The sequence below is a fragment of the Desmodus rotundus genome, chromosome 12 (assembly GCF_022682495.2).
Source record: "Desmodus rotundus isolate HL8 chromosome 12, HLdesRot8A.1, whole genome shotgun sequence".
Taxonomy (NCBI): domain Eukaryota; kingdom Metazoa; phylum Chordata; class Mammalia; order Chiroptera; family Phyllostomidae; genus Desmodus; species Desmodus rotundus.
In genome coordinates, this window is record NC_071398.1 from 78,615,032 (window position 1) to 78,642,708 (window position 27,677).

General features: G+C 54.5%; 2 protein-coding genes across 10 annotated transcripts in view; one reads left to right on the forward strand and one right to left on the reverse strand.

Moving 5' to 3' along the window:
* ARHGEF2 (Rho/Rac guanine nucleotide exchange factor 2) overlaps window positions 1–22,565 on the forward strand; it is a 50,759-nt gene extending 28,194 nt beyond the window's left edge. For 4 of the 9 annotated variants that reach the window (XM_053914570.2, XM_053914571.2, XM_053914569.2 and 1 more), the window contains 21 exons: window positions 7,222–7,366; window positions 9,576–9,643; window positions 9,954–10,017; window positions 10,662–10,791; window positions 11,018–11,127; window positions 11,253–11,399; window positions 12,145–12,395; window positions 12,604–12,729; window positions 13,098–13,215; window positions 13,401–13,649; window positions 15,204–15,280; window positions 15,898–16,067; window positions 17,322–17,389; window positions 18,437–18,637; window positions 19,016–19,135; window positions 19,238–19,305; window positions 19,448–19,483; window positions 19,695–19,745; window positions 19,937–20,380; window positions 20,682–20,865; window positions 21,463–22,565. In XM_053914570.2, the coding sequence (XP_053770545.1) occupies window positions 7,222–7,366; window positions 9,576–9,643; window positions 9,954–10,017; window positions 10,662–10,791; window positions 11,018–11,127; window positions 11,253–11,399; window positions 12,145–12,395; window positions 12,604–12,729; window positions 13,098–13,215; window positions 13,401–13,649; window positions 15,204–15,280; window positions 15,898–16,067; window positions 17,322–17,389; window positions 18,437–18,637; window positions 19,016–19,135; window positions 19,238–19,305; window positions 19,448–19,483; window positions 19,695–19,745; window positions 19,937–20,380; window positions 20,682–20,865; window positions 21,463–21,536 (2,901 nt within the window). In that variant the 3' untranslated portion in view covers window positions 21,537–22,565. Of the gene's footprint in view, window positions 1–1,379; window positions 2,189–4,381; window positions 4,664–6,680; window positions 6,860–7,221; window positions 7,367–9,575; window positions 9,644–9,953; window positions 10,018–10,661; window positions 10,792–11,017; window positions 11,128–11,252; window positions 11,400–12,144; window positions 12,396–12,603; window positions 12,730–13,097; window positions 13,216–13,400; window positions 13,650–15,203; window positions 15,281–15,897; window positions 16,068–17,321; window positions 17,390–18,436; window positions 18,638–19,015; window positions 19,136–19,237; window positions 19,306–19,447; window positions 19,484–19,694; window positions 19,746–19,936; window positions 20,381–20,681; window positions 20,866–21,462 lie in introns of those variants that run through there. The other 5 variants (XM_045204614.3, XM_045204635.2, XM_053914573.2 and 2 more) reach the window with 4 other exon arrangements.
* A 2,690-nt stretch (window positions 22,566–25,255) lies between these two features.
* On the reverse strand, window positions 25,256–27,032 carry RXFP4 (relaxin family peptide/INSL5 receptor 4). The gene is given in 4 exon segments (XM_024572804.4): window positions 25,256–26,015; window positions 26,018–26,510; window positions 26,512–26,780; window positions 26,783–27,032. Coding segments are annotated over 4 exon segments (1,107 nt in total). The 3' UTR covers window positions 25,256–25,920.
* Window positions 27,033–27,677: the final 645 nt, after the last annotated feature.

The following is a 27,677-nucleotide window of genomic DNA, read 5'->3' on the forward strand; positions in this document are numbered from 1 at the left end:
CTCCCACCATCACCTCCGAAGCCACCCCTCCTAGACAAAAGTCAGCTCCTCCTTGCAAATGGACTTTCCAGCTGTGATTCAGTTCTCTCTGGTAGGCGGGTGGCTGGGGTCAGGGAAGGCTTAGTTTTCCGCAAGCCCGTTGCTCTCAGGTGAAGGGAGCAGAGGTCTTTGTGTAGCTGCTATCCTTTCCTTCATCCTTAGGGGCCCTGAGCACCTCTGTACCTGCAACACAGGATCCCCCATCCCTACCGGCCCCACCAGCTTCTGAACTCCTTGTTTTAACAACCCCAAACAACCTGAAACCATTAGGCTGACCCACTGGGCACTGTGCCCTCTCTGTCCCTCCTGCCCCTCCCGCCTGCCAGCTCCCTCATCTCTTCCTTTGGGCATGTTCACCTACCATTTTCAGAGTCTGGGAGTATAATTTATCGTCTCCCCCACCCCTATCTGACCACTCCTTTCCAAGTATCCTTTATCCCTGTCTGTGTACCCAGGCCCCCTCCCAAAGGCCATTACTACCCCACGGGCCCAGGAAGTGATTCAGCTGACTTGTAGGTGAATAAGTGAGAGATGGGAGGAAGGTGGTGCATGCGGACAGCATCTCCCAGCCACTTGGGGCACCCACACTGGAGCCATTCTAGGAAAGGCCAGGGTGCAGCCCATAACTGGTTTAATCTCTGGCTTCTCGCCCACCTCAGGACCCTGGTGCCCTGCCCAGGGCTCCCACCATATGCTGGTCACTACCAGCAACTTCAGGCAAGGAAGCAGAACCCTTTGGAGCCCTCAAGGATGGTGGAAATCCACCCACTCCTAGCTCCTAGCCTGCCTACCTGTCTTGAGGCTAACTTGGGAAAGGTTTCATCCTAGAACTTTTCCTTAGGGGGTTGGGATAAGCTTCTGCTAACAGGAAAGCAGCTTGGGATTCAAGTAGGGCCTGAGACAAACTGACGACTGGGGAGGGCTGAAGTGTGGGGGAACAGTGGGATGGCAGGCAGGCTCTTCTCAACCCTGTGCCAGGCCAGGCCCCAGCTCTGAAAGTCTGTTTATTTTTCAACGGTTTGAGCTGAGACCCTGGAGTAGAGCCAAGGGGGGTGGAGAGGTTTTTGAAACCACGGAAATTTGGTTCCACCCTGAAAAGGAAAGTCACAGGGGAGCCAGCGGGAGACAGACCTGGAGAGAGAGGCTATAGACAGGGGTTCTGGGAAGATACTGGGGATCCTTTTTCTGTTATTGGGAGGGGCTGGGGTACCAGACACCTGGATCCTCAAGCTGGTTTTGTTGGTTTGTTTCGGGGGTCTTGCCACTCTGCTCTTTCTAACCTGGGGTGGCCATAGCAGGGGAGTGTTGGGGATCTGGTGGGGCCCGAGGGGTGGGTGGCTGAGTGGGTGGACTTTTGAGGGCAAAAAGGCCACTGGAGGAGAGTGGTTGTCAGTTTGGGCTGATCGGAAGGGGAGGGCCACCTCCGGAAAGCTGTGGTTACAGAGGGGGGAGTTGGTTCTTAGCCAACAAGCCCTGGATCCCCTCTCCCCCTCCCCCATGCACACCAGCTGTCTCTTTTCTTTTTATACTGTGGTGGGAAGTGCAGGGGGGCCTGTGGAAATGAGATTATTTGAGGAAGATGGTCTCTCCTGCTACCTTTTGGGGGGGGGCTCAGAGCTAAGCCTTGACCCCCATTTCTTTCCTTATTCCTTAATACCTCCTTGTAGAAGAAGAAATTGAAGTCAAACCTTTTTTCCTTCCCACCCTCACAGAGCCTTTCTGTGTGGCTCCCCCTCCTCATGCTTCTGTTTTCCTTTCAGTCCATTTTTATTCTTTCAGGCTGTCTTCAGCCCTCCACCCCCTCTGTTCTCTCTACTCTACTTCCTACCTCCACAGGCCCAAATCCAGAGATCCCCTCTCTCTCTTTAGCACCCCCACCCCGTCCTTCCTTTTCTCCTCCCCCAAACCCTAACCTTTATTCCTCTCACAGAACAAAGGGCCTTTTCCTGCCTAGGAGCAAGCAGGGGCCAGAGGTCCAGAGATGGCTGTGGAGGCTGGGGGGTCCCCTTGGAATCTCTAGGACCCCAGCATTGGAGTGTGGTGAGCAGGTGGAGTAGGAAAGGAGAGAGGCCATTTCTTTGTCCTGAATAATGGAGAGGTGGCTGGCTTTGTGTGCAGGACTGGGAGTGGAGCCGCAGAGGAAGGCTGGGTGAGCCCAGGAGAGAGCTGAGGGGGGTGGCAGTTTGGGGGGAAGTTGGAGAGTTTGGGATCCCCAGGAAGCTGAAGCTTTTGGGGTCATAGGAAAAGATTCTAGGGGTCATGGAGGTGAGGGAAAGAGCTGAGGGGGAGGGGAGAAGCAAGGATGGGGGAAGGGAGCCGAAAGCTTAGGGAAGTCACTGAGCGCAGTGACGACAGAGAAGTTGGATGAGCCTAGAGAGGAACCTTCTGGGGCTGACCAAAGGATTTAAAGAGGGGTCTGATCTCGGTTCCCCTGGCTTCCCTGGATCCCTCACCTTGGAATCAGGGAGGGGACAGGTCTGAATGTTTGAGTCCCATGCATGCACATGACCTGTGTTGGGGTATATATGTGTGTGTCTGTCTGTCCATCCCCAGATGTTCTGAGTTACTGCTCTGAATGGTGGTCGCCAAAGCAGGACATGAGAAAACTGTTCCATTCTTAGCTTCAGTCTCTGTCGTCCAGGAGCTCGAGTGAGCAGATCGTTCCAAGTTCCGGGGCTGATAAGAGAAATGGCTGAGAGGAGCTGGCTGGGCCTTTCTGGGTTTGTTTATGTCTCTTGGGGGAGGGGGCCTGCAGACCGCAGCTGCCCCCCTCCCAGCTCCACCGGCCTGCCTTGTGCCAGGAGGGCAGGGAGCCCTGGCACGGCTATTGTTCGCTTGCACAAATGCCTGTCTGTCTGCATCACTCCCCCACCCCTCCACTGGGCTCCCTCTCCTCACCCGACAGGTGTGGCGGGGTTGGGGGCAGGCTGGGGTCCAGGATGCCTGGGTCTCAGGGTCTCTAGCCTGATTTTATTCCCAATAGCCCTTAGCACCCCTCTTCTGCTTCACCAGTGTGCCCACCCCCATTGCCCAGTGTCTCATCCTCATTCATCAAGCAAGCATTTATTAGGAGCCTTTGTGTGCTCAGCGATATTTTTGCGTGTTGTGTGTCTGGCTTCAGCGTCCGTGTTTCAGTTGGCTGCCTTCTCCTGAGCCTTCTTTATCTTGTCCTTGGAAGCTCATAAAGGACAGAGCCTTGCGGAGACCATCCTAGCCCTCCTCTCAGTCCCATGGCAGGACTGCTGCTCATTTCCCAGCCCTGTAGCTCATCCCCGTGACTCATGGCCCTCGCGGCCTACGACTCTGCACTCCTACTGGCCAGAGGCTGAGCCACAGATGATTCAAATCCCGGTCAAACTCTCCAGGGCCTCTGGTTGCCATACAGAGGACCTAGACAGAGGCCTTCCCATCTTGAGGAAGGGGCAGCTGCCAGTTGCAGCCGGAGCAGGGACAATTTTGAGTAGCCCGTGGCTCCCCTAGAGCTCTTGGTTTGGACACACACGATGCAGGAGCAAGGGCAGCTGAGAGCTTAGGCTTTGCCTTGGAGAGGCCCTGGCGCCTCCTGGCGCCCCCTGCCGCCCCCTGCCGCCCCCTGGGAGGGCGGGATGCCCAGGTCCAGGCTTTGGCAGAGCCTTGTCCTTCATTTATGTTACTGTTTTCCTCTTCTCTCATCTGGGGAGACAAAGTCAGACAAGTGGGGAGACTGCCTCTGCCTTGGGTTTGGGGGCCACCAGCCACAATGCCCTCTGCCATTTACCCTGTCTGTCTTTCTCCAAAAGTGGCCAAGATCTGGGAGGACAGTGCAGGAAGGTTTGGGTTGGCCGCCTTCTGGCCCCCAGGTCTAAGCTCAGAGGAAGTAGGAGGAGGGGCGGAGCCATCAGGAGGAGGGGCGGAGCCATCAGGAGGAGGGAGGAAGGAGAACTGAGGGCCCTTAGGAAAGGAGTGAGGGTGCTGCTGGGAGCCTTTGTCTGGGTGTCCATCCATCTATCTGTCTGTCTATCCATCCACCTATGCTTCCTTGCTTCCTTTCTGTCCTTTCCAAACCTGTATTGAGGGCCTGTTGTGTACCATCCATTGTCCTGGTTGCTTCATTCACTTTATCTTTGATGTAGCTGTGGTGTGGATGGAGGCTGTGTAGCAAGAAGGACCTGCCCTGAGGGTTTCTGAGAAAGAATGACTGTAGACCCTGACCAGCAGGGTGTTGAATTCAGCAGGAAGGGCCTCTGAGGTGCTGGGTGTTGTGGAATCTGGTGGGGGGGGGGGCGGGGGTGATGGGCCCTTGGTGGACAGGTTGGGGCATGGAGGTGAAGGGCTGTCTTGGTGGCGGGTGAGTAAATGGGGGACCAATATGATTATCTTCAGAATACCTGGAAAAGAGTAGGACCAAGAACCAAACAAACCAATTCAGTCCTTCTCCGGAGCAGGCACCCCTGGTGAGCAGGCCCTGTGTCTTCCTGTCTTCACCAGCCTGAGCCCTGGGGCGGGCACAGTCTGCCTCCAGGACAATAGTGCTGGGCAGTGCCAGGGCCGCTCACTGCTGGGCAGTGCCTGTGTTGGGATGTGCTGTTGCTGTGGCTGCTGCCCGCTGCTGGCCCACTCAGAGAGGGGGTCACTTGGAGAGAGGGTGAGTGTTGGGAGGTCGAGAAGCCTGGACACAGAGTACCTAGGTTGTCTACTGGGGCACTGAAGCCAGAGAGGGAGGACCACTATGGACCCCCTCCTTGGCAGCCCCAGGCCTCTCCGTCCCTGCTCCGCCTCCTCTGGGGGGAGTGCTCCTGGAGGCCTAGGGTTGGGGGGCAGGGGTCCAGGGAGGGCAGGGAGAGTGGTGGCCGCGTTAGGGTAGATCTGTAGCACTGCCCATGCTGGAGTTGACCTTGATTTAGATCTTACTTTAAAAAATATGATTATTATATCAATACTCATGTATTTGTTTGCTTGCTTTTAAGTCCAACATAACAAGTGCTCAGACTTTTTGTTTGTGTCCTAGAGAAAACTGGGCGGGCAGGTGAGGAGGGGAGGTTTGAGTGTGTGTGGCAGGGAGAAAGGAACATTTGGCCTTGTTCTTTGAGGTTCTGTAAGGTTATTATTATTCGGAGAAGGGTTTGATCTAGTAAAGAGCAAGACAGATGGAGGCTGGACCAAAAGGAGAATCTTCTAGTAGTCCAGGTATCTGGGTTCCAGAATAGAAAAAGGGGGGTGCCCTGGCTGGTGTGGCTCAGTGCATTGAGTGCGGGCCTGCGAACAAAAAGGTCGCTGGTTCGGTCGGGGCACATATCTGGGTTGTGGACCAGATACCCCAGTTGGCGGGTATGCAAGAGGCAACCACACATTGATGTTCTCTTTCTTTCTCCCTCCCTTTCCCTCTGTCTAAAAATAAATAAAATCTTTGAAAAAGAGAAAGAAGAAAGGAGGCTTAGAATATTGGAGGCTAGAGTTAGAGGCTGGTCAGCCTTCTTAACCAGGCCCAGGAGGAGGAGCGGGGAGGGAGAGGGCCAAGAGCAGTGGAGGGGAAGCCAGGGTGAGAAAGGGAAGGCAGAGGTGGAGGAGTAGAGAAGGGAAGGTATGGGGTGGGGAGGAGAGCAGGAGATAGGAGGAGAAAGAGGAGGAGAGGAGAAAAATGGATGATCTGGGTGGGGAGTGACTTAAGAACTCTCAGGAGGGGGGGCAGGGGAGGGAAGAATTCTGGGCCACCCAGTCTGGAGGCTGAGCTAGGGCACTGTGGCCCAGTGCCCCCTGGCCCCAGTGGTGTTGACTCAGTCCCTCTACACTTCCCTTTTCTACCATAAGCACCAGACCAGTGCGTCCGTGGCCCTCCACAACCTCTTAACTACTAGTGTGCCTGGACTGAGAGGCAGGACTGGGCCCCTAAGGTCCATCTTGAGAACTCTTCCTGGAGTTCTAATTCTCTGTCTCAGGCCCCACCCGTGTCCTCCAATTTCAGGCTTGTACCCTTGGCTTCAGCCACATGATCCATTTGTTGGTTCTGAGAAGCCAAGAAACCTTAGAGGGTGGTCTTGTTGGCACCTATTCCTGCTCAACTTCCTCTTAAGAATGGAGGGAAAATTCCAGAATCTGAGGTGACCGCCACAGAAGGCCCTGGAATAGGTGGGAAGGATGATATCCCATCTTCTCACCTTCTCAGGCTTTCAGGGAAGTCAGGGGCTTACAGAGGGACAAAAAGAGGTGCAGAGGTCGGAGCAGAGCAGGAGAAGAGAGCTGAGATGGGAGCAGCGCACCTCTGAGGTTTTGAGGAAGGGTGCACAGTGGGCCCCATCTTGGGAGACCAGAGCCGGAGAAACTGATGTTGCAGCTGGAGGACGGAGGGTGGTTGCCGGAAGGTACTTCTGGGATGGAGGAAACTCATTGGGTGAGGAGGAATAGAAGGAGCTACCCTAGGTTTTGGAGGGTTGTATGAGAGAGGGAAAAGCTACACTGCAGGAGAGACTTCCTGCCAGAAGTGACACCCAGCCAGCTGGGTTTCCTTCCTTAAACCACCAGAGGAGGAGAGGGGGAGTGACCCAAGGCCAAAACCAGGCTCCTCCTCCTCCCTCAGGGTGAGCAGAGAACTCGCTGCCTCCTGCCTCCTGCCTCCTGCCTCGAGGCTCCCGTACCTTGAGTGTGTGTGGAAGACTCAGAGCTTTGGGACCCTGCCTCTGGGTTGAAGGTGGTAGTGGAGGCATGCTGCCCCTTTCCTCCGATCTAATAAGGGAATCTCCTGCCCCCCCACTGTGACTGCCTCAGAGACAGACAGCGACTCCAACCCCAACTCCAGTTGTCATGGTGATAAGAAGAGCTAACTCCCATAGATCTGAAAGCTCTGGTGAGCTGGCACCCTCTGCTTCGCCTGCTCTCCCTTTCTCTCTGCGCATATTCCCCTGGCACAGAGAAGAGAGCACAGCAGCTTGGGGGCGAGCGGAGCTAGGGCTGGGAGGTAGAGTGAGGACGCCGAGGTCTAGAGCTGGGGAGATGAGTGGCAACAGGAGGCAGCCCAGCCGCAGGGGCCAGGTAGGCCAGGGGCCAGCCAGGCCCTCGGGGCTGGCCTGGTCAGGCCTGGACGGCTGCGGCGGGCTCTGCTTCCAGCAGTGGTGTCTTTCCGGCGTCTTCCCTGGCCTGTCTCTCTGGACCTCTCGGGCACTCTGGCGTTTTCCAGCTCACTTACTATCTCTCTCACCCCTTCCACAGACCCGGGAAAAGGAAAAGATGAAGGAAGCCAAGGATGCCCGCTATACCAACGGGCACCTCTTCACCACCATCTCCGTTTCGGGCATGACCATGTGCTATGCCTGTAACAAGAGCATCACAGCCAAGGAGGCCCTCATCTGCCCAAGTAAGTTGGCCCCGAATGTCACTTTGACTTGGTGCCCACTGACCCTAATCTTCCCATCTGTCCTTTCCGCCCTGGATCCATAGGGGTCGCTTTCCACTCAGAGTCCCAGCAGGGACCCAATGCCGGGGCCAGATGCTTGATCCCTCGCTCCCTTCCTCTCGAGGACGGGCAGTGGCTGTCGGAATACAGCATGAGCAGGACTATCTGGGAGCAGAGGCTGGGATGGCTCCCTGTGCAGCTGTCATCCTCTGGGTGTGTCTGGCTCCCTGAACAGCTGCTGAGGGTTAGGGGGACTGATTGGAGAAGAAGCAAGAATGTATGTGAGGGCAGGTGGGGGGAGGATAGGAGAGCTGGGTGGCAAGCTACCGACTTTGCAGCTGTCTCTGCCTATCTTCCGGCAGAACTGGACATTGAGGGCTTCAGGGACCCTCTGCCCCTCCCTTTCTGTTCACTGTGGGTGGAGCATGAAATCTCTAAATCTCTGGGAGATTTAGAAAAAGAGGGCTTAGGACCCTCTGTTTCACATTCGAGACTAACTGACACGCCGTGGGAAGAGGGCACACAGCAAGGGTGTGTGTGTTCCGGGGGGGTGAGGGTTAGGACTCCTGACCTGCACCCACACAGGGTAGCCCTGCATTTCAGAAGTACAGTTTTTCCTTCCCCGATGCCTGTGTGCCCATACAGAGGGTTCCTGCCCTGTTCCATCCCCCACCCCCAGTTTATGGCCAAGAGCTGCTTGTGATGAGAGCAGGGCTGAGGTGTCGTGAGCTGCTGCTGAAAAGTGAGACTGCAGTTCTAGCCTCTGAGTCCCTCAGGGACTGGGAAAGGAACCCCAAGAAAGAACCAGTGAGGCCTCCCTACTTTCTTGTTGCTCAACTTAGACTTAGGAGGATGAGGAGGGAACCCCAATCTAGAGCCCTCTAGAGACCTGACAAAATTCCCCATCCAGAGCTTGTTGCCAGGGAAACCGGTGGGGCGGGCAGCCAGTAAGTGCTATTTTCAGAGCAGGTGGAAAGCGGAGGTTCACTCCAGAGACACTGGGTGTGGGGGGTGTCGGAGAAGGGAGCTCCAGGGGGATGGGGGCACCCCTGTCCCCACTTCTGTCTGCCCTTCTGCCCTCCCCCGCTTGCCTTGTATTTGTGGAAGTGAGCGAGGTGCTGGGTATTGTCTGAAGGAGTTAGCAGAGTTTCCGGTGTTGTTGGAAGGGGGAGGGGAAGCCGGAGAGGGCCAAGGGCGGAGGGCATGTCAGGGGAAAGGGACAGCCAGTGATCCCAGTGCCTAGGCTTGGCTGCTGCTCCTCTCCTCTCCTCTCCTGTCTTCCCCTCTCTTCCCCCGTGGCGAGGTGTGTTGTGCTGATAGGGGAGGAGCAGGTGGAGTGTGAGAGCTCTGGGTTCACCTTAGCTGGGGAACACCACTCCCTGGGCCTGGAAGCTGGAAGGCGGATTGACTGGAGGCAGAGCAAGCTGAGCAGTGCAGAAGGCGAGCAGTGGAGAGGAAGGGAGGGGTGGGGCTGGGCCTGTGCCCGCTCACCACTGGGCCCATTAGCCCTCACACTGATCAGGTATAGCCGGTGTTCTCGGGCAGATGTGGGGTCTGACAGAGAGAGCACAGCCTTTGGACTCAATCTCAGTTGAAATACCAGCTGTACCTCAAGCTGTATGACCTCTGGCAGATGATCTAACCTCTCTAGGACAGGTTCCTCATCTCTGGAATGAGGATAACTGAGTCTGCCTTCAAGGGTTGTGAGGACCAAGTAAATGGGGAATATCTACTGGATGCTCGGGGAATGTTAATTTTCTCCCTCGGCCCCTAGCCCCCATCCCAGCTGCTCCTGTGCCATCTTCTGTCCCGTGGGCGTCCTCTCTTCCATCTGCCATTCTCAACCACCTTTGTGCATCTAGAGCTCATCTCTGGCAGCCAGTAATCCCTCCTTCCCTGCAGTTTGCCCCTCAGGTCACCTTCGAGGCAGGACTGCCCACTGCCCTGACTGCGTCACTGTGGTCAGCACGTGCGCCTCCTCACTTCACTTCCTGCTTTAAGGAAGGGGGAGGCGGGAGGAGAGGGCTCGGGTGCGGTGATGTTTGAGAAGTCTGGGCAGGGGGGACGGTCTGAGACTGTGTGGCCAGGGGGAGATGGGTGTCTGCATTTGGGTGTGTCCCCTCCTGCACCACCCGGCCCTCCCTTCACCCTCTTTACCCCACCCTCCCAGCCTGCAATGTGACTATCCACAACCGCTGTAAAGACACCCTCGCCAACTGTACCAAGGTCAAGCAGAAGGTGAGATGGCAGGGAGGGCCGAGGGCTGGGGGAGAGGGTAGTGAGTATGCGGTGCCCTCATACCTTTTTCATTCATTTCCTACCCTGTGTTCCTTAACCCCTGTCCTTGCCATGGGCAGCCCAGACCCTCACCCGCAGACCTCAGGCCCTCAGCGGGCCAGCCTGTGGCTGGAGGCATATCTCCCCAGCACTGGGCTCAGCCACCCCGACGCCCTCAGGGGGCCAGCTGCCCAACTCCTGCCCTGTGCCCGTGGGGGTGACTCCCGGGTGACAGCTGTCCTTGGTATCTCTCTCTTGCTCTGTCTCACAGCAACAGAAAGCTGCGCTGCTGAAGAACAATACTGCCTTGCAGTCTGTTTCGCTCCGCAGTAAGAGTGAGTAGTGAGGGAGTGCAGGAGCCCCCCCGTGGGGCCCTGGACCCAAGCCTTTCTGCCCATGGGCTCTGCTGCCCCTTTGGGGTTGCTCCCTGGCTCAGCACCTTCCTCCCCTTAACTGGAAGCAGATGGTGAGATGTCCAGACTCTTGGGCTTAGGGGGCAAGGCAGAAGAACAGGAGAATCCAAAGGGGGGTGAGGGCTTGGGATGGCTGGTCATTTGAGCCTGGTCACCCTGCTTTATTATTATTATTTGCACTGCATTTGGGTGTTCGTGGCAGCTGTCAGGTGTCAGTTCAGATAGTTTTGGTAGGACAGGAAGAGCATGGTGCTTAGTCAAAAAGACCAGAATCTGAGTCCCTGCTCAGCCACTGGCTGAGTCACCTTAGAGAAGTCTTGTAACTTTTCTGAGCTTCAGTTTGCTCATAGGCATATTGCGGGGAAGAGATAAGACAAGAAAAACTCTTTGTGTATTAAAAGTATTGCACAAATGTGAGGTGACATGACGATGATTGTCTTCCTTTGGCTAGAGTGGGCTACGGGCAGGGTGGGAGAGGAGGCCTCACCTCTAGTCTGGAGCCTGGGGGGCCTGACACCTGGGAAGGCACCAAGTTTGATATTTGCCCGCTTTGTATCCCCGGACAGCCACCACTCGGGAGCGGCCGAGCTCTGCCATCTATCCCTCCGACAGCTTCCGGCAGTCCTTGCTTGGTTCCCGCCGTGGCCGCTCCTCCTTGTCTTTAGCCAAGAGTGTTTCTACTACCAACATTGCTGGGTGAGCCTCTGCTTGGGGAAGGGGGAGCCAGGCAGGCAGAGAGTGTGGCAGTGGAGACCGGAGGGGCTGAGAGGTCCTTGCTGTCTATATCCCTGGGTTCAGAATCATAGACAGACAGGTACGGAGAACTCAGGGTGATTGCCTGTTGGATCCTGGCCGTGGCTCCGCTCCTGGGAAGGGCTCTTACCTGCGTTGGGGTGATGCGGTCGGCCCCCACTTCCCTCAGACACTTCAATGATGAGTCTCCGCTGGGGCTGCGCCGGATCCTCTCCCAGTCCACAGACTCCCTCAACATGCGGAACCGAACCCTGTCCGTAGAGTCGCTCATTGATGAAGGTGACTGCGCGGGGCCTGGGGGATGCCTGGTGGGGAGGAGCTGGTGGGCAGCCTGGGAACAGGGCTCGAGGAAGATCTGGGATCTCGGGGATTGGCTCTGAGTTGTTCCCCCCGCTGACGGTCAGGTGCAGAGGTGATCTACAATGAGCTGATGAGTGACTTTGAGATGGATGAGAAGGACTTTGCAGCTGATTCCTGGAGCCTCGCTGTGGACAGCAGCTTCCTGCAGCAGCACAAAAAGGAGGTGATGAAGCAGCAGGATGTCATCTATGGTGAGCAAGACCTCCCCGAGATTCTCTTCCTTCGCCAGGCCCTGCCAGTGCCGTTCCTCTGCCAGCCCCCAGCCCCAAGACCCTTCCCTCTTACTCCACTGCCCTCCGAGGCTCTACCCTTATCCCTTCATTCAGGTCAGTTCCTAGTCTTTACTCTGTGTCCGTTCCATGCCCGACACCATGCTAGGGCCTGGGAGACCCAGACATGCAGAGGACACGTGGTTCTCGCCCTAAAACCGCTTACCACTTGAGAAGACAGTCGTCAGGGTAAAAGTGGTTAGAAAGTGCTCTAAGGCCAGTCACGCTCGCCCTCTCAGGACTGCACCCCACACTGTTCTTCCGTCTCTGGGGGGTTGGGAGCATCTCCCAAACTCTTAAGGGTCCCCACGAGACTTGCAACCAGGGGAGCAATGGCAGCGACAGCTCATCCTGGGCTAACGCCCTGAATCTGTCTCCAAGGCCCCTTGCTCTGACTTTCCAGTGAGCAAAAGCAGCCCCTTCTAGGCTCTCCTATTGCTTCTTCTAAGCTAAGCCCTTGCTTGTTTTACTGTCCTGAGCTTTAATAAATGTACTTTCAAAATCAAAAAAGAAAAAAAAGTAGTAAATGATCTAAGGTCATAATAATGCAGAATGTTAACCTGGAAGGAACCTTGAAAACCTCACAGAGAGCTCCGAGGCCCCCAGCCTAGGTCCCTCCAATTGTGGCCAAGCAAGACAGAGGTCAGACGTCCTGCTGTCCACACAGAGTTAATCCAGACGGAGCTGCACCACGTGCGGACGTTGAAAATCATGACCCGCCTCTTCCGCACGGGGATGCTGGAAGAGCTACAGCTGGAGCCAGGAGTGGTCCAGGGCCTGTTCCCCTGTGCGGATGAGCTCAGTGACATCCATACCCGCTTCCTTAGCCAGCTGTTAGACCGCCGACGTCAGGCCCTGTGCCCTGGCAGCACACGGAACTTCGTCATTCCTCGCTTGGGTGACCTCCTCATCAGCCAGGTGAGAAAAGGGAGGGCCCATGGGCTACACGCATGGGAGGAAGTTTGACTAGAGTGGGCATTTCTTGCCTCCAAGCTCTAGGGGGTGGAGCCAGGGAGATCTGGAGAGGCAGGAAGCCAGCCTATTTGGCCAGAGACCAGAGGGTATCAGGGGATAAGGAATGGCTTTGGGGGATATGCTGACCCAGCCTTGCTCCCCCAACTTACAGTTCTCAGGTGCCAGTGCAGAGCAGATGCGGAAGACCTACTCAGAATTCTGTAGCCGCCACACCAAGGCCTTAAAGCTCTATAAGGAGCTATATGCCCGAGACAAACGCTTCCAGCAGTTCATCCGGGTAAGCAAACCTCTCCAGGACACAAACTCGGCCTCCCTTATTCATGGGGTGCATGTGTGTGCTGCGCCCACATGCAGACTAGGTGTTCACCAGCCTCTCTGGACCATGCGCTCGTGGTGCCCCTCGTGGCGCCCTCGTGGTGCCCTCGTGGCAGTCGAGCAAGAGCTCTTCACTACTTGGTCTGATTGTCCTCACAGCAAACCTGTGGCATCGTATCCTCATTTTCCCGATGCACTCACCTGAGCCAGCATGAGGTCGATGGCCAAGTTAGGGCTAGCACCAGAGCGTAGGCTCCCAAGTTCAGCGTTCTCCACGTGGCCCTTCCCTCTGGCCCACTCTGGCCCTGAGCCCTGCCTCTGCCCTTGTAGAAAGTGACCCGCTTGGCTGTGCTGAAGCGGCATGGGGTACAGGAGTGCATCCTGCTGGTGACCCAGCGCATCACCAAGTACCCAGTGCTCATCAGCCGGATCCTGCAGCATTCCCATGGTGAGAGGGAGAGGACGGGGTGAGGGCTGTCTGGGATATGAAAAGGCTTGGGATGACAAGAGAAGAGATAGGGACAGATGTGGAACCCTGGGCAGCCTCTGACGGTGGGATTGAGACTAGATGGGAATTGGGGCTGAGGTGAAGCTGCCTGGCTGAGCCATCCCTCACTCCGACTTCGGTGCCAGGGCTTGAGGAAGAGCGCCGGGACCTAACGACAGCTCTGGGGCTGGTGAAGGAGCTGCTGTCCAATGTGGACCAGGACGTGCATGAGCTGGAGAAGGGAGCCCGCCTGCAGGAGATCTATACCCGCATGGACCCCCGGGCCCAGACACCGGTGCCTGGCAAGGGCCCCTTTGGCCGAGAGGAGCTTCTGCGGCGCAAGCTTATCCATGATGGTTGCCTGCTCTGGAAGACAGCGACTGGCCGCTTCAAAGGTCAGTGGTCACCTTGGCAGACCAAGCAAGAGTTTGCAGTCAGAGATTGAGAGAGAGAGAGAGAGACCAGCCCTTAGATCTCTCTGTGTAGCCTTATACCCAGGGTGAGGCCTGGTGGGAGGAAAAAGCATGGTCTTTGTTTCAGTGAAAGTCTGCACTCTGGGTTTAACTTCATGCACCGCACAGGGGTTTCCTTGTCAGTATTTATTCATTTCTTTGGTCCTTTCATGCCCAGAGAGCTGCCAATTTTGATGAGGAACACAGAGAAACTCCAGGACCATAGGACAGGCTTGGGCAGCTGGCTCTATCCACTGGAGTCCCAGCCACCAGGCTGGGGAATGGGCAGGAGCTTTGGAGACAGAGCTGGGAAGGCCCACAGGTGGGGGGGGGAGCCCAGCAAAGGATGGACAGATGAGAAGACAGAAGAGCCAGGGGGTGTGTTGGGGGCACCAGCAGACTTTCCAAGGCTCTCTTCCCGAATGGCACTGACCAAGTCTTTCCTACCTAAATCAGGGGGAGGCAGTAGCAGGCTCAGCTTGGGGTGAGGAATGGGCCCTGAGGTCGTGTGCCCTGAGGCCGGAGCCTGGCCAAGCCCCTGTCCCACGGTGGAATCACCATGCACTTGGGGATGGCAGTCTTCTTCACCAGCCTCTTTCCTTCATCCCTTTCTCTCCTTCCCATCTGTCCCTCACGGCAGCTAAGAATATAAGCCTTGAGGGGGAGGTCAAAACTAGCAAGACTGGAGATCTTTATTTCTGAAGCATTTAGCAGAAACCCTTCCTTTCTGTGTGCCCACAGTTCAGTATGATCTCCAAGGGAGTAGGGTGAATGTGTGTTTTCTTGACCATGACATCTGAGTTTTATGGACTTGACCTTTGTTTCCTGTGCAGTCTGAAAGTGCAGGACCTCATAGGGTCTGAGAGCTTGGAACTTGGGGCAGAGGAGGAAAGTGAAGGGGGCTGCTGGGGTGGGAGGAGATGGCATTGTTCAACTATGGGAGAGGGGCGAGGAGCCCAAACTCCCCTGCCTCCCCAGCACAGAAAGAGAAGTGGGGGTATGCTGGGCATGGGGATTGAGGTCTGATAACCCCACGGTCCTAGGTTAGCTAGGGTTAGAAACAGGGCTGAAAAGTTGAAAGAGGGCAGCCCCTCCTGCTCTGGGAATCATTTTCATTCTCAGCTTCAGAGGGTTTGCAGAGCCTCTAGAGCCAAGCAATGGGCATGGTAGGGGCCTGTGGGCCCCAGGTCAAGAAGCCTGCCTCAGTTGGGTAAAGAGGGCCGTCTTCACAGGTGTTGGTTAATCTCATGGTCTCTTCTAGCCCAAGAAGCTGTTTTACTTGGCACGTGCATCCTTTTCTCCCTTGGCTTTCCGAGCTGTAAGAGTGGGGAGGTGCGAGGTCTGCACAGGTGGAGGGAGCAACCAAAGGGAAGAGAGGCCAGGAAGGGGGATCAGGAGCTCTGAGCAGAGAGGGTCGGCCTGGTCCTTGAGCAAGAGGGAACCGCTGCTCAGACCCTCTCATGCTGACTGCTCTCCCCACCTTTGTCCCCCTGCCAGATGTGCTGATGCTGCTGATGACAGATGTGTTGGTGTTTCTCCAAGAGAAGGACCAGAAGTACATCTTTCCTACCCTGGTGAGGCCTTCCGCCTCCTTTCTCAGCACAGACTGGTGTTTCAGGCCCTTTTTGGTTTCCTACCTGAGTCCGAAAAACCCTGGGGTCCTCTGGAGTCCGATCGCTATGATTGTACCCGTTATTATGATAAAATAAGAAGAAATAGGAAAAGTAACGGGGAGTGTTACTGTGTGCAGGCACTTTCACACTGGTGAGAAAGGCCAATTAATATCCCCTTTTTGTAAATGGGCTGGTGTGGCTCAGTGGATCGAGAGCAGGCCTGTGAACAAAAGGGTTGCCAGTTCGATTCCCAGTCAGGGAACACGCCTGGGTGGTGGGCCAGGTCCCTAGTAGAGGGTGCATGAGAGGCAACCACACATTGATGTTTCTCTCTCTCTCTCTTTCCCTTCCCTTGTCTCTAAAAGTAAATAAATAAAATCTTTAAAAAAAAAAGTAAATTAAACTGCCAAGGGTCACACATGCTTCTAGGTCCTCTCTGGCTGGCACCAAAGTTGGGGCTCTTATCTTGTACTGTGGGCGGACTCTTCTTTCTTTTGGTTATTCCAGGACTGAAGATCATCCGAATATCCAAGGATCAGGATTCCCAAGCTTAACCCTTCCTTTCTCCTGACTGACAGGACAAGCCCTCCGTGGTATCACTGCAGAATCTCATCGTTCGGGACATTGCCAACCAGGAGAAAGGGATGTTTCTGATCAGCGCGGCGCCCCCTGAGATGTATGAGGTCCACACGGCATCGCGAGATGACCGGTGCACCTGGATCCGAGTCATTCAGCAGAGTGTGCGCCTGTGAGTATGTGTGGCCTCAGGGTGCCTGCAGCTTCCGGCCAGGCCCCAGCCCTCCCTGGGATTAGGACCTAGGGTTCAGAGGTGGAGGAGGAGGCTGGGTGGAAGACAGGATGGCCCAAGGCAGAAAAGGTCATCCTTTATGTTGTCATATATGACAACCCTGACCACCTTTCAAACGCAACATGAGCTGACAAGCAAAGGAATATTTTGAGCTGTCATATGGTGGAATAGCTGTCAGTCCGGCAGTCCAATTTCAGCTGCCTTAACATTTTGTTCTGCAGGCAGTGGGCTATTATTTGGGTTGTGTTGCATTTTACCTTTATTTTCTAAAAATGAATGAAAAAGAAATGAAAGCATTGATACTGGGGATAAGAGGAGCAAGTCTCATAAAAGCAAACTCCATGCGATAGAGGCAGGGAGGGAACTGCTCGGCCTGCTAAGGCAACTACTCTTTCACCTCGGTCGGACCTCCGTTAGATTTGCGGCGGTCGCCCAACTGCGTGTCTGTTGCGACAAAATCAGTCAGGCAAAGTACATGTAAAATGTTGAAAATGGATTCTTGACGATTAAACATCCTGATTGAATTAGAATGTTTATAATTCTTTTTTAGCTTTCAGAAAAATGGATTCTTCTCCACTTTATTATATGTAAACCTATTTTTTAATTTCTGTAATTTAGACTTTTGAACCAAATTTTCAGAAATGCATACAAAACTATGAAATTGCCTGTTTTAGCAAAACAATGCAAAATACCTGTCCCATTGACATTAGGTCCACAGTGGCTTCTTTATTAATAGTATTAATATTTGTGATTGTTAAAATTATAATTAAAATTATTCACTGTAATTTACTGAGCTTCCACCATTGTCAAAAGCACTGTTACATTATTGCATTTAATCCTAATGAAAAACCTGTAAGATAGTATCCCCATTTTTCAGATGAGGAAGTAGAAAGTTGATCACCTGGTAAAGAGTGGCGCCAGGATATCAGCCCAGTTTGCTAGATGTCAAAGGCTGGAGTTGCCCCTCTGCACTGTGCTGTCTCCAGGTGACCTTAGGAGAGGTCCATACATAGCTGCAAATGCAGATGATCAGTGCTGAGGAATGGGGAGGGTCAAGAGTGAAGGAAACCAGGGCATGTAGCTGATGGGTCTTACCAGGAAAGCCTAGCACATGTTTGGGAAGGAGGGAAGCTGGTTTCTGGTCTGTAACCTAGCTTCCTTCCACTACTCCCACCCAATCTGTTATACTTCCAGCTGCCCATCCAGGGAGGACTTCCCCCTGATTGAGACAGAGGATGAGGCTTACCTGCGGCGAATTAAGAGTAAGTCCACCCACAGAGTTTGTTAAGTAATTTATGATACATTCACACAATGGAATTATATGCAACTATTTTAATAAATGAGATGGCTCTATGAGGGCTGATGTAGGTCAATATTTAAAATATATCATTAAGAGAAAAGAGCAAGGTTTAGCCCTGGCTGGTGTGGCTTAGTGGATTCAGTGCTGGCCTGAGAACCAAAGGGTCACCGGTTCAATTCCCAGTCAGGGCACATACCTGGGTTGCTGGCCAGGTCCCCAGTGGGGGTAGTTCAAGAGGCAACTGCATATTGACGTTTCTCTCCCTCTCTTTCTCCCTTCCTTCCCTCTCTAAAAATAAATAAAATCTGTTTTTTTAAAAAAGAAAAGATCAAGGTTTAAAACAACATAAAGTATATGCTACCTTTGGCGTAAAAATGATGGGGATAAATATATGTCAGATGTATTATGTGTGTGTTTGTAATATCTCTTCAAAGATAAGATATTCCTATGGCTGCCTCTGGGAAGGGGAACTAGGAAGACCAGGATCGAGACAGTAACTTATCGTTTTATTGTAGGGCCTTATATTAGTTAGGGTGTGATCTGCATCCCAGCTATCAGGGGGCAGAGAGGAGTAAAGGAACAAGGAGTGTTTATGCCTTTCTTTTGAGTGTAGACTTGGAAGGTGCACCCATCGCCAAAATGTAGTCATGTGGCAGATTCTAGCTGCAAATTTGGTTGGGAAATGTGGCCTAACTAGGCTCCGCATGCCCGGGTGAAACTGGTGCACATTCTCTAGCTAAAGGAAGAACGGGATGAAAACTGTGGGACAACCTCCGGTTCAGGCCACAAATCTTTTTTACTTTTGTTTTTAAAACAAAAATGCCTATGTCACTTTTCCCAAAAACATCTTTTTCTTTTTCATAATTACCAAAAAATCAAAATTCAGTCCTGCTACTCTGCCCAGGCCTGGCCCCTAATCCCTAGGGCTGCCTCTGGGAGGGCGGGCTGCCGCTCCACGGCCGGCTCTTCTGTGTGCTTCCCTGTGTGCTTCCCTGTCCCTTATCCACAGTGGAGCTGCAACAGAAAGACCGGGCGCTGGTGGAGCTGCTGCAAGAGAAGGTCGGACTGTTCGCTGAGATGACGCACTTCCAGGTGGAAGACGACGGCAGCAGTGGGAGGCCCATGCCCACCCTGCCCAGGGGCCTTTTCCGCTCTGAGTCTCTCGAGTCCCCTCGTGGCGAGCGGCTGCTGCAGGATGCCATCCGTGAGGGTGAGGCAGTGCCTAGGGAAGAGTGCATACTCATCCACTCACTGTCGCAGAATGTGGGCATGTGGCTAGACCTGGATGCATACAAAGTGGATGTCAGCCCCATAGTGCCTAAGCTCCCTTGAATGCCCGCTCTGTGCCAGGTGCTGGGAAAGTCAGGGGAAGAGACGTGGTTCTTACTTCTGTCAGATACCTCTCGTGCTGCATACATTCACGTTTGATGAACTCTGCCCCGTGCGTGGCAGTGGGAGAGCCCGCCTGTGCAGGGTCATTCCCCTAGAGAGCCGCATAGCCCACCTGTATTGTGCAAGTAGCATCCCCTCCCATTCCCCACAGGGTTCTGTGTTGCCCCTGCCCTCACCTCTCACTCTTGCCCTTCAGTGGAGGGCCTGAAAGACCTGCTGGTGGGGCCCGGAGTGGAGCTGCTCTTGACGCCCCGGGAACCAGGTCTGCCCACGGAAGCAGAAAGTGGTGGTAACACAAGTCCCGGAATCACTGCCAGTGAGTGCCAGGGCAGGGAACTGATGTAGGGGCGGGAGCAGGGACCGAGTGGTCAGGGTCCTGGCGAGGTGAGCCCTGCTCGTTCTTTTCTCCTTTCAACAGACGGCGAGGCCAGAACCTTCAACGGCTCAATTGAGCTCTGTAGAGCTGACTCAGACTCCAGCCAGAAGGTGGGTCCTCAGGAGGCGTCAGGACTTGGCTAGAGGATGGGAAAGGGACAGCTGGCCTATAGATTCTTGACACAGAACTATCAGGGACAGGTACTAGATACTTGTGTGCCTGCTGACTCCCTACCCTTGCCCATTTCTGCAGGATCGGAATGGAAATCAGCTGAGATCTCCCCAGGAGGTGAGATGGGAATTTGATGGTGTAGGAGACTGAAGGGAGGAGACAGTCTGAGCAGTTGGAGCCCAGGTTGGAGGGGGTGGGGGAGAGCACATACCTTGGAGTGTCTGGAGTCTTACTGTCCCCACACCCACACTTACTCAGCTTCCGGGCCACTCTCCCGTCCTGCAGCTTGGGCCCTGTTCCCACCCTCTCCTCTATCCTCTATCCTCAGGAAGTGTTACAGCGATTGGTCAACCTTTATGGACTTCTACATGGCCTACAGGTCAGTGGGGCAGGGGCTAGAATAGGGAAGGGGAGGAGCCAGAGCAGAGCTGCTCAGGTCGGGCAGTCATTCTAACTGGCCTTTCTGCACCTTGTCCCAGCTGGAGCACCTGGTCCCAGGGGCTGAGGGTGAGGGCTAGAAGAAATGGGGTGGGGTCTGTCATATACTCATCTGTCCACCTTCCACCCCAGGCGGCTGTGGCCCAGCAGGATACTTTGATGGAAGCCCGATTCCCTGAGGGCCCTGAGCGACGAGAGAAGCTGACCCGAGCCAACTCTCGGGATGGGGAGATTGGCAGAGCTGGGGCTACCCCTGTGGCTCCTGAAAAGCAGGCCACGGAACTGGCATTACTGCAACGGCAACACGCGCTGCTGCAGGAGGAACTGCGGCGCTGCCGGCGCCTCGGTGAAGAGCGGGCAGCTGAGGCTGGCAGCCTGGAAGCCCGGCTCCGGGAGAGTGAGCAGGCCCGGGCTCTGCTGGAGCGGGAGGCTGAAGAGGCTCGTAGGCAGCTGGCCGCCTTGGGCCAGGCTGAACCCATCCCCTTGGAGGCCCCCTGGGCCCGCAGGCCTGTGGATCCTCGGCGCCGGAGCCTCCCTGCTGGGGATGCCCTATACTTGAGTTTTACTCCACCACAGGTAAGGAAGCTTGGAGCAGTGAACTGACCTTGGGTGGATATCTGGGTCCATGGGAAAACCTGAAGGGAACTGGGGATTTGAGCCCAAGTGAAATTGGGCAACAGATTTGAAGGATATTAGGATACTAGTTAGAGAGCTGGAACTTTTAGGTGGGTGCAGAAAGAAGTCAGTCAGTGATGGATCTACTGAGAGCGTTCAGTCCTGGGGCCCGGCAGGGCACATTGCCTCCAGCTGAGCAGCGCCTGCCGTCTTCACACTGCTCATTCCCTGGCCTGCCGGTTTTCCTGCCCACCGCCCGCAGCCCAGCCGAGGCCATGACCGCCTGGATTTGCCTGTGACTATTCGCTCTGTCCATCGACCCTTTGAGGATCGAGAGAGACAGGAGCTGGGCAGCCCTGAGGAGCGGCTACAAGATAGCAGTGACCCTGACACTGGCAGTGAGGAGGAAGGTAGCAGCCGTCTGTCTCCACCCCACAGTCCACGAGGTGAGATCCTGGCAGAGACATGGAATAGAAGGGGGTGCAACCTGGGTTCAGACCTTTGGGCTGTGCTTTCCAAATGGAGCCTGCATCCTGGAACATGGGAACATTTGGGAAGTTCCTAACTAACCACCGAGGTCTACAGGGACTCTTGGGATGGACTCGAGGATTTCCTGTTTTGTCCAACGGTGAATAAGTGGTGAAACTCCAGGAAGCAAAGCATGTAGGGACCACTTCTCCAATAAGTCAGTGATTCCCAAACTTTTCAAGTAGAAATAGATTTTTTAAAGTAAAAAGAAAATGTCAAAGACCTCCAAATTCTTATAGTTGGTTCAGGAAATACAAAATAACCAAAAGCTACTATAACTTCATATAGTTAATCTTAAAATAGTTTGATTTTATTAATCAAATTTTATCTTCATATACTTACAAAGTATATAAAGTACCTAGGTGTGGGCACATTACTTATTTTGTTGACAGAAGCTTTTCTCTCACCCAGGGGTTCCCAGCCTCAGCTCCTCAGCCTGCAGATGGGGAGGCTTTAGGGTAGGGGTGTTCATGGGAGCTCCTGCTCACTCGCTGACTTTGCTGTGTCCCCTTCAGATTTCACCCGAATGCAGGACATCCCAGAGGAGACCGAGAGCCGCGACGGGGAGTCTGTAGCTTCAGAGAGCTAAGGGGGCCCCTCCCTCCTTCCTGTGCCCCCCGAAGAATGTTACTGAGGGAGGCACACCTTGGGGACTCCAGCCTGCCAATGACCAGGGAACATTTGAACTGCTGATTGTCCCTACCAGCTCTTGGGATCCTTGGATACCAGGAGCCATTTAGGAAGCCGGGGGAATTAGGCCACAGTGCCCCCTGGTGGCATCCAGAAACTACACCACAGATGCCAATTTTTCATGCCTTCTTCCCTCTACTTTAGGAAAATTTATTTATTTATTGTTTATTAGTTATGGAGGGAGAGGGGAGATTAGAGGACCAGGGACATGGGAACCAAGCCATAGGGAACGGGGGCCTTGCCCTTTAACACTACTGGGGTTTACTCAGGCTGAACCATGCCGCTGCTGGGTTCTCGCCCCGACACCCTTCCGGCAACCATAGGACCCTACTGCCCCTTCGGGAAGGGCTGTGGGCAGGGCCATGTCCCTCTTCCCTCAACCTTGTACTGCTGTTCTCTCCTCTCCGTGCTCCGTGGAAGCCCTGGGAGATAAAGCCTGGCTTCCTAGAGTTGATGGAATAGAGGTTGAGGTGGCCATAGGGCCGGTTGGGGGTGAGGGAAAAACCCACAGGGGCCAGAATGTCTTTTTGTTGTTTTTTTCTTTTTTTGTACCAAAGCCAACTGCACGTGTTTTATATTTTTAACAGAAGATTGTAGGCAATTAGACATTGCAGCCTTCTATATCCACATCACCGAAGAACTTGATGGATGGGGGAATAATGACTTCTCCCCTCCTCTGTAGTAGTGGGGGACCTAGTCTGACCTCTCCCCCAGCCATTTGGAAACAAAGTTCTAGAGTGAGTTGGGAGATCTGTACAAACCCCGACCTTATCCTTCACCTCACCAACAATGACCTGAAATAGCCTGAATTTGGGGGATTTTTTCAATGGACCCCCAGTGCCCACCAGCCCCGGCCATTTGTTTGCCAATTTGATTGTAAAAAACAAGTAAAAGAAAAAGCAAGGAGAATTAAAGACCTGGGACGCTATGAAGCGCTGTCTGTGACTGCCTGCCGGCTCTGACGGCACTGTGGGGGGAAGAGCCAGGAGGCGCCCTGCGTTCCCCCGAAAGGGGCTTTTCCTCTCATAGGAGGGGCAGGTGGCCTCGAGACAGTGGACCTAACAAAAGAAACTGCTACCGACTTTTTTGTTATCATTGTTGTTATTCACAAACACAAGGATAAAGATGAAGGGGTGCTTGAGTTCCACTGGCTGTTGGGGATTCCAATACTAGAAAACTTGTCGTCATGTCATCTGCATGCTGTGCCAGAAGCTGCGTCGGCCTCTTGCCTCCTTCCCTCCCTTTTGACCAGTCCCCGTGAGCGTCTCCCCAGAGTTGTTTTCAGGTTCAGCTCCCGCTCTACCCTGGTTCTTCAGTGTTGGAGCCCTGGGGTAACTTCTCAAGATGGTTCCCCTCAGAGGAGCTGTTTGCTTGCTTTTTGGCTCTTTGACAGATTAGGTTGATTTCATTTCTCATTTTGATTTTTACTTCCTGTTTCTGGTTAATACCCTACCCTGGGGCTGTGGGGGAGGGGAGTCTAGAGTTGTAGAAATGCCAGCGTATGTGCGCATGTCTGCATGGAGGCCAAGGGGGTGAGATGAGAATGGGGCTTGAGACCTCAGGTGGAAAGAGGAGTTGGAATCCCATGGTGGGCGGTGGGACTGAGGAGCAGCCATCGCCCTCTGACCCTCTGATTCTCATCCAGTGTCAGGCCTTTACCAGGCACTTTCTCATCCATTACAAAATCTGCAGTAGGAATTGCTGTCATCTTATAGAAGGGGAATCTAGGTGCAAAAGGGTTGCCAGGTCCAGCTAGGGTCCAGGAAGAGGTCAGTCCTTACTTTCCCCCTCCCCAACTCTACCTAAGAATACCAGAGCTCCAGGTTCAAACACACCGACCTGCACGTGGCTCGGCAGCCCTCTGCTGTGCCAGCTGGGGTCCACGGCTGCACAGGTGGAGAGGATGGAAAATGACCAGCGCTGGGTGGGAGGAGGGCATTCGTGTCCAAAGACCAGTGAAAGGAACACAGCCTCCTCCCACATGCTCACAAGGGACCCAGTAAAGGATGCTGGTCAGGGCCAGAGCTTGTGTGAAAAAGCCCACAGCTCAAGTTCTGGCAGTGTCACTCCTCCTGCGGCCCCCTGACCCAAACCCCTCATCTTCGGAAACATGTCACACTGCCCCTTCTCTAATCCCATATTGGGAACTCCGTCTTAACTCTGTCCCTCCTGCAGTTTCAAAGCTCTTTGGCTTCTTGCTACCGGTAGCCAGGGCCCAACTCTGCCACAGCAATGCCTTCCCATTGGAGAGGCACTGCCCAGCCGAATCCTCCATTGCTGCACCCTCCCCTACCTCCCCGACCCCTTCTAAAGGTGAGCCTGCCTGCAATCATCTCTGGGTTGGACCTGTTTCAACTGTGTCAATACTTCGGGGCCCCACGAGGCAGAGAGGCCTCTAGAGGAGCCAATATCCAGGGCTCAGCAGAGGCAGCGCCTTTGGAGGTGCTGCGGCTGGGGTGGCAAAAGGGTACTCAGGTGGCTGAGGGTTTCCCATCCTGAATTGGCTGGGAACAGACCTGTAGTGTTAGAATCGGTTTAAACATTATCAAGAAAGGAAATTAAACATCAAGACACTAATTAAATCTCTACTCAATACGTGGTGAATTGGGTGGCTGTTTACCACCTCCTCAGCAAGCGGACAGAGCTGGTGCAGGGCGCCTGCAGGCCCAGGAGCTGCCCTCCAGAGCGGCTCCGCATGCAGGCGCTGCTCTCAGCCATTGCGGTTGACTCTTGAGTGGCTGGAATTGTTCAGGGCATGAGACACACCAGAACTTGGGGGCCGGGCGATGGAAGTGGGAGCTCCACCCCATCTTTCTGCCACCTCCTTCATTTCTAGGGGCTGCCCCCCAGAAAGTCCCTGTGACGGCCAACCTTTACTGTTGCTGGGTCTCGGGGAATCTGGAAACCAAATGGGAACCCCCTTCTCCAAAGAACACACCTTCAAGAGGGGCTTGAGGAGCCAGCTCCTCACTCAGTTCTTACGAAAAACTTTCATTTTACTCCAGAGCGTGTACAGTTCTTTCCAGATGAGCCCTGACCTGTGGTGGCTCACTTGTTGAGCCTCGTCCCACAAAGCAAAAGGTTGCTGGTTCCATTCCAGGCCAGGGCACATGCGTGGGTTGTGGGCCAGGTCCCTGGCTGGGGGTGCCTGTGAGACGTGGCCACGCAATGCTTCTCTTGCACGTCCATTTTTCTCTCCCTCCCTTTCCCTATGTCTAAAAATAAAATCTGAAAATCATTTCAGATGAGACCTCTATGGCCTCCCAGCCCCATCTCCCAGCTACCCCCTCATTTTTTCCTTTCCCCTCTCTGTCTCCACTTTACATGGAGTAGAAGGACAATGGCTAGCAGCACTCTTTCAGGCAGCAGCCCATTCTATAGATGAGAACAGGTACACAGAAAGTACCTCCAAGATCCCTTGGAGCTAGGATATGAATCCCTGTGCCTTGACTCTGAGAGACACTCGTGGGGTAGGGAATACTAGCACCACTTGCTTTCCACTTCTCCAGCCCCACCTTCAGCTTCCTCTCCTCCCCCCACCCTCTTTCTGCATCTCACCTCACCTATGCCTCACCCACATCCTTGACTTGTCCTCACTTCTCCCTCTAAATCCCGATTTAAGGGAGACACACAGGGACTCCCAGCTACCACCAGGGTTTTACACTCCAGGCTTGGCTGGTGCCAGGGATCTAGCAAGATTCCACATGTGTCATCTTCCTTCAGGTTAATTATAGCTTTTACAGCTGAGGTCTTTGCAGGTGCCAGCCTCTGTGGGCACCAGTGAGAGGGTAAGCAGGTGGAGATGGCCAGGGAAGGAGGGCATTTTGGGCCCTGGCACCAGAGAAGGACAAGAGCACACCCTGTTTGAGATGGGGCAGGGAGGACAGGCAGAGGGAGATGGGCACTGTCCTCAGGTCCGTGAGTTTAGAACCCTTGGGGAAAATTTCCTGGGGATCCTCATGGGAGGCAGAAGTGGGGCAAAGAATGCTTTTGTCTACACTGAAATGGAGCTGGAAGTGGGAGAAAAGGTCAAGGCCATTTTTGGGTGATCCAGAGGTTTATTTTAAGATCCTCTTCTTTCCTACCTCCAAATGGAGACGTAAGCTTTGTCATACCCAGCCCTGACCCGGGCCCAGGCCTCCCCCATTCCACCACACCCAGAGTGAGATCACAGATCCGACGTCCCACGAGAGCATCGCAGCCTGGCAGACAGGCCAGCCTCTCTCTAGGATGCATGGATCTTGCCCCTGGCCGGCCCCAGAAAGGGTGTTTAGCTTGCACCTTCACCCAGGTGTTCCTGTGTCCAAGGTGGCGAGCGTGGTAGAAGGGCCACTCTCCTGGGGGGTGCTCTCCACTCTGCCTACCTCCTTTAAGGCCACTGCTTCACCCAGCCAGGGCTCTGGGGCCACAGTCATGTTCGAAGATCCCTGAAGGTGTCTGCCGGGCCTCCCGCCATAGGAGACAGCACAGGGTTGAGTCGGCTGTTGCTGTGTGCCAGGCAGGTGGTGACAGGGAAGACATAGGTGTGGATGGTGTAGAAAGTGCTGTTCCAGGGCACCAGGTCAAACTTCACCAGGACACCCCAGAGAGTGACCATGTGGTTGGGGAACCAGCAGAGGAAGGAGGCCATGAGGATGCAGACGGAACAGGCCACGACCCTGCTATCTTGCCGTCACTGTTGCCGCTGTTGCAGGAAGGCCAGCGACAGCAGGTAGCTGGTGGCGGTGATGCCCAGGGGCACCATGAAGGCCAGCACCACCCTCTGCAGCTGGTAGGCCTCCAGCCAGTACATGCCGGGGAAGCGCAGCAGGCACAGACGCACGCCCCACACCTCCCCCTCGGCCCCAAAGACTGCCGTGGGCACTGTCAACAAACAGGGCAGCTGCCATGCACACTGCCAGGGTGGCCACGCGGGCCCAGAAGACCGAGAGGTGGGTGCCTGGTCCTGCCTCCATGGCCACCACCCAGTATCGGGAACTCACTATCAGTATCAGCGCCATGAGGAGGGAGATGCCGGCGTAGATGGTGAAGACAGTGGCTGTCAGGACCGTCTTGCAGAGGGCACCTCCAGAGGGCCAGTGGAGGTCCAGTGCCGATTCAGCCACCCAGAAGGGGAGAGTAAGTGCCAGCCCCAGGTCTGCAGAGCCAGGTTGAAGACAAAAGTGTCAGATGGTGGGCAAGGGGCTCGCTGAGTACAGTTACCCAGCACCCACAGCACAGCCAAATTTCCCAGTAATCCAATGGCCCCTACAAGCCCATAGGCCAGGGCAACCACAGCCCTCAGGGCTAGGAATTCGACAGGCATGGCAGCATCATCCACACTCAGCATACTGCCTGCAGAAGAGGTGTTGACCCAGGAACTGGGCAGGGGGGCAGAGGCATTGGGTGTGGACATCTCAGGGCATCAGAGGTCACAGTGCCCAGCAGCAGGGCCAGCAGGGCCAGACTGGCAGGGGACGGCAGGGGGCTCTCAGCAGGAGGCCCCAGACCTCTGAGGTTGGGGTGTAGATATGACAACCCACCCCTTGCCTGTTGGTCAGGACTGGTGGTGGGTGGGGCAGGGTGAGAGAGGGCGGGGAGATTGGTGTGTGTGCGCACGCCCATGTGTGTAGGAAGGGCTGTTGTGGCAGAGAGGGAGAAGAAAAGGGGGAATTACCACATTTTGAAGGGCAACCCCAAGCCTCCACCCCCAGAGAGAGGGAGAGAGAGGGAGAGAGAGAGCGCGCACGCGAGCAGAGGTTCTGGAGTTCCAGATCTGCTACTTACTTGCTGTGTGACTTTGGGTCAGTTACTTTACTTCCCTGAGCCTCGGTTTCCTTGCTTAAAATTTTCAGATAAAAGTCTCTGCTTCACAAGATTGATGTGATGAAACTATATCATAGGTATAAAAAAAAAAGCACTTTGTACATTGCTGTTTGAACGAATGGTTGTTTCAAAGGAAAAGTTTGGGGTGTTTGTGGCAGAAGGGAGCAGGGTACTGAGCAGTTAGCGCTAGGCCCAGGGAACAGTGCCAACTAAAACACAGGTTGGAATTCATTGC